General features: G+C 49.3%; 1 protein-coding gene across 2 annotated transcripts in view; it reads left to right on the forward strand.

Moving 5' to 3' along the window:
• SCN8A (sodium voltage-gated channel alpha subunit 8) overlaps positions 1 to 2,770 on the forward strand; it is a 111,670-nt gene extending 108,900 nt beyond the window's left edge. For both annotated transcript variants that reach the window (XM_026501841.4, XM_026501840.4), the window contains exon 26: positions 1,210 to 2,770. In XM_026501841.4, the coding sequence (XP_026357626.2) occupies positions 1,210 to 2,357 (1,148 nt within the window). In that variant the 3' untranslated portion in view covers positions 2,358 to 2,770. The remainder of the gene's footprint in view (positions 1 to 1,209) is intronic.
• Positions 2,771 to 8,653: the final 5,883 nt, after the last annotated feature.

The raw sequence follows: 8,653 nt of genomic DNA on the forward strand, positions 1-8,653 counted from the left end.
TTCCTTATTCAAAGAAAATCCTTCCTGTCAGTGGAAGCTCATGTTGTCTCGTCAGGGCCTCGACAGCAGGGGAAGGCACTGGAGGAAGAGGGCCTGTCGTTGCCTTCCCTTCAGCTGCCACGTCCCAACCTTTGCGTGTCCTCTTCCTTCTGTGGCCCTTTACTGGGCTCCCGTGATTGCCCTGCAGTGTTCAAGGCAAGCGGTCTGGCGGAGGTGGGCCCCCCGATAAACGTAAACAGAAGAAGGCCCTCTGGATTTACATGGTCCCACTCTACTTTTATTTCCTACTTGTGCCTTGACATTTTTCTCTGCTGATGCTGTTTCTGATTTATGGCTCTAAACACAAAATCTAGAAGCTCTGAGTTAAAAGCCACTCCTGAGAGATCCCTCTGGTTTTCTCGGCTACTTTGGCAGGGTAGGGACATGGACAATAAGAAACCAAAAATGTCTTTTCAGAGCCAGGAAGAAGATACTTTGAAAATTAGCGGCATAACGGAGTAACTAAGACACGACAGCCTAGGGTCGTGAAGTCCTGGGTGGCGCTGGGCCCTCCCATTCACTGTCGGTGGATATGGAAATTTGCTAGCATTTCGGAGAGGAATCCGTAACGCCTTGGAAAGTCACGCGCGCGCACAACTGAGAAAACTCAGTGTTCTTGAGTGGGAAAACAGATAAATGAGGACCTGTTCATGAAATGGAATACTGTTCAACCATGAAAATGCGTAATCCAGAATTATTTTAATGCCAGCGACCAATCTCCCAAACATAATGCCAAGTCTCACAATTAAGTTAGAGATCTAAGGAACTTGTTCTAAAAAGATAGATACAGTAAAATTCTTTCAGCGTAATCGGATGCTATCTTATCTATCTATGATAGTTATGGCTTCATCCGTAGTGAAGTTAGGAAGAACCTGGAATAACACTACACCATCTCCAGGATTGTGGTTGAAGAGAGGAAGCAAATTTGGTAAAATACTTGCATCTATTAAACCTGGATATTAAATGCATAGATGTCTGTGTTATTGTTTTCTCTGCGTTTCCGTATGTTTGAGAAACGTGTGATTTTCTTTCTTCATCATGACAGTTCAGATTGAATGGTAAGGCGCTCATTCTGTGAAGCCCTTCGAACTTAAGCGCTCCAGTGCCAGGTGACCTGAGAGAAAGGGGTCTCCGATCTCAGTAACATTTCTTCTTCTGTCCTCTTCTTAGGAATGTTCCTGGCTGATATAATTGAGAAATACTTTGTTTCCCCAACCCTATTCCGAGTCATCCGATTGGCCCGTATTGGGCGCATCTTGCGTCTGATCAAAGGTGCCAAAGGGATTCGTACCCTGCTCTTTGCCTTAATGATGTCCTTGCCTGCCCTGTTCAACATCGGCCTCCTGCTCTTCCTGGTCATGTTCATCTTCTCCATCTTCGGGATGTCCAACTTCGCGTACGTGAAGCACGAGGCCGGCATAGATGACATGTTCAACTTCGAGACCTTCGGCAACAGCATGATCTGCCTGTTCCAGATCACAACCTCGGCCGGGTGGGACGGCCTGCTGCTGCCCATCCTTAACCGCCCGCCGGACTGCAGTCTGGATAAGGAGCACCCGGGGAGCGGCTTCAAGGGCGACTGCGGGAACCCCTCCGTGGGCATCTTCTTCTTCGTCAGCTACATCATCATCTCCTTCCTGATCGTCGTGAACATGTACATCGCCATCATCTTGGAGAACTTCAGCGTGGCCACGGAGGAGAGCGCCGACCCTCTGAGTGAGGACGACTTCGAGACCTTCTACGAGATCTGGGAGAAGTTTGACCCCGACGCCACCCAGTTCATCGAGTACTGTAAGCTAGCCGACTTTGCCGACGCCTTGGAGCACCCTCTCCGCGTGCCCAAGCCCAACACCATCGAACTCATCGCCATGGACCTGCCCATGGTCAGCGGGGATCGCATCCACTGCTTGGACATCCTTTTTGCCTTCACCAAGCGGGTCCTGGGAGATAGCGGGGAGTTGGACATCCTCCGGCAGCAGATGGAGGAGCGGTTCGTGGCATCCAATCCTTCCAAAGTGTCTTACGAGCCGATCACGACCACGCTGCGGCGCAAGCAGGAGGAGGTGTCGGCGGTGGTCCTGCAGCGCGCCTACCGGGGACATTTAGCAAGGCGGGGCTTCATTTGCAAAAAGACCACTTCCAATAAGCTGGAGAACGGAGGCACGCACCGGGAGAAAAAAGAGAGCACCCCGTCCACAGCCTCCCTCCCGTCCTATGACAGTGTAACTAAACCTGAGAAGGAGAAACAGCAGCGGGCAGAGGAAGGAAGAAGGGAAAGGGCCAAAAGACAAAAAGAGGTCAGAGAATCCAAGTGTTAGAGGAAAGCAAAAATTAAATATTGTACAGATGTAAAACTTGCAAGTGAAAGATTGTTTACAAACTTCCTGAATATTATCAATGCAGAACAGCTGTGGAGACACTTTAACCCGAAGATCTATACCAAACGTAGTCTGCTTACCATGTACCACGGTTGCATCTTGAGCAGTGACCTGCCGAGGGCCAAGGACCCTGCTCCCTGGACTCCCAAATTTTCTAATGCTTGGGCAGGTGGTTACTGCATGTTCCACATCAGTCAATGCAACTTAGGACAAAACCAACAGGATACAAAAACCAGAGGAGAGGCTGCCGGGACCAGCATATTTCCGTTGCAGCCAAATGGATTTTATTTTTTCATTTTGGTGATTCTCAGAAGCAGAAAGCATCACTTTAAAAGTTTGTTTGTCCATGCAAACTATATTTGCATTCTCACATTAGTTAAGCTAAGCAGCAAAAAGAAAACACACACACACACTCACATTAGCCCGTGTCATTCAGTTGTCAGTTTCTTTGACATAAGCCGTCCTTCTCCACATGGGCTTCACGTGGTTTGGAGACGGGTGGGGGAAACAATCAGGTTTCTTCAGGCTGAGGAGGACTTGCTCAGGCCGATTCCAAACATTGTGCTCGTTCAATGCGTAGAAATGATTTGCATGATGGCATGCCGTGATCAGAAGTCATGCATGAGAACCATACACCACAGGACACTACCGGTCCTGTCCCCTGCACTGGGTCAGCCTTCGGACAGGACCCAGCCCTGCACCGTTCACTGTATTTGGAGAAAAAAATGGTAAGAGTTCCATACCCGCTGCAATTCCTTATGAATTCCTAGAAGTCTTTCACACACCTTCTGGGTAGGGAAACATAACCAACCTAATTGACCGCCACCACCGCCACCAAAACGCAAACCCAGTCCAACAAGCAGATGGATCCGTTGTGTGTATATGTTTAACAGACATCTCTAACATACAGCCATTGTTGCACATTCTGAAAGATGAACTATTTAATGCTGCTCGGTGTCCCTTCCACGGGGAAACTTTGATCTCGAATGGCTCGTATTAATAATGTCACTGTAAAACAAAATCCTAGGGCTAAAAACAAAAAAAAAATCAAAAAAAAAAGTTCATTTGTATTGCAATATTGATGATGATTGTTTAGCCTTCATACTGGAGAACTGACACTTGGGGCAGAGGCAAAAGTGCTATTCAAAGTGGCATGTTATCTCTAGGGGGCAATTTGGGGAACTGAAAACAAACTTTCATGGGGGCTTGGGGTGCTCACTTCATTCAGTGTCCCGTCCTTCTGCACTGTGGCTTTCTCCGGGCTCGGGTCCAGCTGGAGAGGGGTGCAGATCTGCCCAACGGGCCTCTGCCCTCTACGGAGGGTCGTCGCGAGCTCACACACTGCATGATTTCCTCTTGCCTCCATCTCATTTTTCCACCAAGCGGGGCTTCCCTTACCTCCAGAGCTGGGTGAGGGCAGCAGCACGGGGGGCTGTGGCGGTGGTCTCTTTCGTGTCGTTATAGAATAGTCACTGGTGGGACCTGAGGTAGGGACGGAGCCGCCTCTGAACCCAGCCCACTCGGTTTCTTTATTGCACTGATTCTCACGAGAAAGCGATTTAGTAGGAATTCTTAAGACGTCCCAGCTTCCCCCAGCACAGTGCCCTCTCGGCCAATCGTGCTACCCGCTTAGCGACCTGCCCGTTGTCCCTGGAGGGTGGCTCTGCGGGGAGCACCGTGTCTTCCGTTCCATCTCCCGCTTCAGGGAAGACAGTTTTTAGTCCAGGGGTTTCTCATCTGATGAGTAGAGCTCAGAGCCAAGATGCTGCAGTTGAATGTGTCAGGAAGTCGAGACAAAGAACGAGGAGAGGCTTGAGCATGCGAACCAAATCAAAACAATTTCTTCCTGAACCATAAAACCCAGGGGGCCTAAAAGCACCCCATAATCAGACACACCAACCTGCCTTGCAGTAGAAGCCCTTTGGTGTAATTGTAACACCCACCCGCCCGGTTTTGCGTAGAACCAACCAGAGCAAGGCAGTAAGCAGAGCTTTCTATCTCATTGGACCAGTAGAAACTCGGCCCAGCTCTCGTCAGCCTGCTTCTGCGGCCTCCTCCGTAGAACTTTTGTACCACGCCCGACACCAGGTTGGAAAAGCATTTCTCTCAGTGACCCTGCTAACTGCTAGGACGAATGTATAGTAACACGCACAGGCTACATCGTACACAGCACAAAACAGAAGCTGACATGTGTGGCTATTCTTTTTAAGAGAATTATAAATACTGTAATATATCATTTTATTTTATTGGCATGCCTTTTTGTAAATACAAATTATTAACTTATTAAATAGGAAATGGCTTCTGGCTTATGCCACTGTCATGTTTATTTTTATTTTTTATACTTTTCTTTCTTCTTAGAACTTAGATGCTGTCAGCCAATGTACATCCCCAAACCAGACAGACAGACAAAAAATTTTTTATTGCTAATGGTCTTTTCCAAAACAACAAAAAATATATATATTTTTGTTCCAATGTGCAATAAATTCTAACCACTTCTATGCAAGATTTGGCTAAACTTCATAATTGTTCTTAGGTCTTGAGATGGGCGACAGAGCTATCAGATCCCGCTCGGTACCCCAAGTGCTCACGCTAGTGATGTCGTGAAGCTACTAGAGCATATTTATGCGATTTTTCTAAGATCTGACCTCCTCCCCCGGAGCCCCAGCAGCTATCGCCTCAGTAACACACATGGGCCTTGGTACCTGATACCCATCAGCCAGCTTCACAGGGAAGAAGCCACGCCCGCCCGACTTGATGTTTCAACTTTTTTTTTTTTTAACCTTCTCCTGCCTTCTTTCCCCTCACCCACGGTCCCTCCACCCACTCACTCACGCACTCTCTCACTCACCCGCCCTGCTCCACCCTTCTTTGGTAGTAAATGACACCATCACCAGCAGTTCACACCCGCAGTTAACAGGCATTGAACCGAAAGAGTCCGTGACGGCGTTTCTGCACGCCCTCACTGAGTGCGTAAGTGGCAACGCTTTGCCAAATATTAACGAAGCCAATCAAAAAGCAGCAGCAGCCACAGTATCACTGCACATATATATATATAGATATATAAATATAATATAAATATTTATTTTTTGTAGCCAGGTCCTTGGTGCAGTATTTATACTCCACAATCCACCTTTAAAAAAGGACAAAAAGCAAAAAGACACGTGTGATGCTGTTAATTTCAAACGCAGAGCCAAAGCCACTGAGCAGCAGCTGACACGGTTGCTGGTTTGCGTATGAAAAACACTTTCCCCTCTCCTTTCCTTAACCTCCTCGTTGCTTTGGCGGAGGAGACCATAATTTACAGCAGAGGGTGAGAGCCGCCAACACGTCCCGAGTCAACATGACCTACTCCCACTTCTCTAAATGAGCCGCTTTTGGCGTCAGAGATTGACTGGGGAGAAATAACCAGAAGCTCCCAGTCAAAGCCCCTGGAACGACAGTGCCCAAAGTTCTTTTATTTTCCGCCGCAACCAATGTAAACTTGTAAAAGACCACTAGTGAAGATTAGTGTATTAGTGAATGCATGGAGGCCAACACTGCTCTAAATGAGACATGATTAAAAAAAAAAAAAAAAGTACATCACTACTATAAGCCAAAAGGAAACAAAATAAAAACGACCCTTTTTACTGTACAAGGGAAGCCTGTCTTGGTGTCTGTTTGTTGCTTGACTATCCCAATTCTTGAGTCCTGGGAGGCGGTCTGGGAATTGGGACCTTAGCACATTTGGGAAAAGGAGGGGAACAGAAGGGAGAGAAATCAGTGTCTCTCGCCAAGCTCCGGCTGAGAAGTAGAGATTGGAGAGACGAGCAGGGTCCCGCCTACCACCTCTTCCCCTACCCAGATCCCCACCCACCCACCCACCCATTGCATGTGGCGTTCTTCCCCCTCCTGGGCCAGTGCTTCCAGGCCCATGAAACCCCTTCTTCACCAGTCCACCTGGCAGAGCCCCTAGAGATGACGTCAGCCAACCCAGCCGGGCTGGCCTCACTTCTGCCTTTTTCACCAGTATGTTAAAAAACAGGAGAAAAAAAAAAAAAAACTATCCTAATGCCCCAAAGCTTGGGCAAGCACAATGCCCAATAGTCTCCACTCTGCTAGCTAATGCTGGGCCCTGCCCTCCATCACCCCAACACATACACCAGCAGACTACGGCTGGTCTCCTTCACATTCGTGCAGGGGAGAGGGGCACCACTCCCCTCCCTCACCCTGCCCTGCTTTGGGGACATCCCTCTCTAGGCCATGTCTCCCCGTCCAGGAACACTCTCAGGAGGATTTTGAAGTGCCCACTCTAGTCCGTTCCAGTAGCTCCACTCTGGAGAGAGATGGCTGGTAGGTCAGTCCCCATCCTCCTCCCCTCGGCCCCAACCTCCAGGCCTGCTGTGGAGGTGAGATTGCCATGGGTTATGACTTTGTGACTTGAGTCCCGGGCATCTTCTGTAATGATGCCTCTTTCTTTTCTCAGATGTTGCCCAAAGTTTTGCAAAAAGCTTCGTTCATTTTCAGGTACCCCCACCCCCTAAAGAATCGGCTGCAACTAGCCAGCCAGGGGGACATCAGGAGAGAAAAGGAAGTCTGGGTTGGGAGGGGCCCAAGGTGTGCACAGAGTCTGTGCTGTGGCTCAGCTCTGTGATTTCTTGGATTCCCTTTCCAAGATTACCAAGATTTCCTCCACGAAAATGCTCCTGAGGCACCCCCTGCCCCTGCCCCCCACTGCTGTTTGCTGTACATAGAGGCTAAGTGGGGTGGGGTGGGCGGGTGTGCACGTGTGGTGTGTGTGTGTGAAGAATGTATATAGGTAAAGGGGAGCGTGGTCCAGTGGTTCCAGAAAAGGGACAGAACTCCTGTGTTCCATCCCCAGCTCAACCACTGGCTCGCTGTGTGGCCTTGGGCAAGTCACTTAACCTCTCTGTGCCTCAGTTTCCTCATCTGTAAAATGGGGATAATAATACTGACCTACCTCACAGGGGTGTTGTGAGGCTTTAACTAAATGTTTTGTAAAGTGTTTTGAGATACAGAGGCAAAGGCACTAGGGAAGGGCAAAGTATTATTTGGACTTAAGGAAGATGAAATGGTAACAAATGCTGCTATTCTGAGAGCCATTTTAAACTGCACTGCTCCAACCACCCCCGCTTCTCATCGCCAGGACAGCAGGTCGAGAAAATGTCTTTCCTTTCACTTGCTTCTGGGGTTTGTGATTATTCTAGACACTTAATTTTTTTCCCTTGCTGTATCTCCTCCTTCCCTCACCACCTCGACTTGTTCCCTGTTCCGGTTACGCGGAAATGGCAGAAATGCTTGAGAAATGAGAATGCATAAGTGGATTGGAAGTTTATAGTCTGAAACTTCAATTTTACTTTGTACTGTACACCTTTTTACTTTAGAATTTGCAATAAAGGGTTACGTCAATCTTGTTTTCAACTCTCCTCTTGGACTGGCCTGTCATTCTGTCATTGTTCTCATACCAAAGCCCCCCGACCGGGGGCAGACAGGGACTCAAGCTCTCCCACCCAGCAAGACCCCACCGCTGTCCTCTTTACCTTCCCCCACGGCAGGGGACAGAGTCTGAGGGCTCACCCAGGCTCAGCTCCGCAGATGGGCCGGCCGGGCCCCAGCCACTCAGGTGGGTGGGAAAGGTCTGGGGCTCCAGGTAGGGTAGGTCTTACTGTCTCCTCCATTCAGGAGGCCTTGCCTGAGTAGGGAGAGCAGCTTGGAGGCAGCAGCCCCTGCAAGTGGGGACACCTCTAGCTAGGCCACCCCTGCACACTCCAGCAGGGCCTCCGAGTAAACGGAAACTCCCTTACTGGTCACAGATCGTTCCCTCTGAGTTCAGCTTTCGGCTCAGGCAGCTCTGGGTTCAAAACCTTGACTATGCCACTAACTAGTTGTGGCCAGTTTCTTTACGTGTCATGGAGAGCGTACCTGCTTTTCTTGGGTTCTGAAGATTGTATCAAATAATGTAGGTAACGGCTTGGCACAGGGCCCGGCATACAGTTGGCACTCACTAAATGGTAGCTGTGGGTGCAAGAATTCCCGTGAGAGAAGGAGGTACTAAAGCTGGCAAGTGGGGGGCCTGCCCCACTCCCGGGCACACTGGCCCGGAGCCCCTCCTCTCCCACGGGCAGCCCCACTGGCGATGCGGCCATTTGCAACAAACCGACGCTTGCTCCCTCCTTTCCGTATCTGGTAACGTTTATAAGATGACGAAGACGACACTGGGCCAGGGCTGTGCTCCCGTG

The sequence above is a fragment of the Ursus arctos genome, unplaced genomic scaffold (genome assembly GCF_023065955.2).
Source record: "Ursus arctos isolate Adak ecotype North America unplaced genomic scaffold, UrsArc2.0 scaffold_26, whole genome shotgun sequence".
Taxonomy (NCBI): domain Eukaryota; kingdom Metazoa; phylum Chordata; class Mammalia; order Carnivora; family Ursidae; genus Ursus; species Ursus arctos.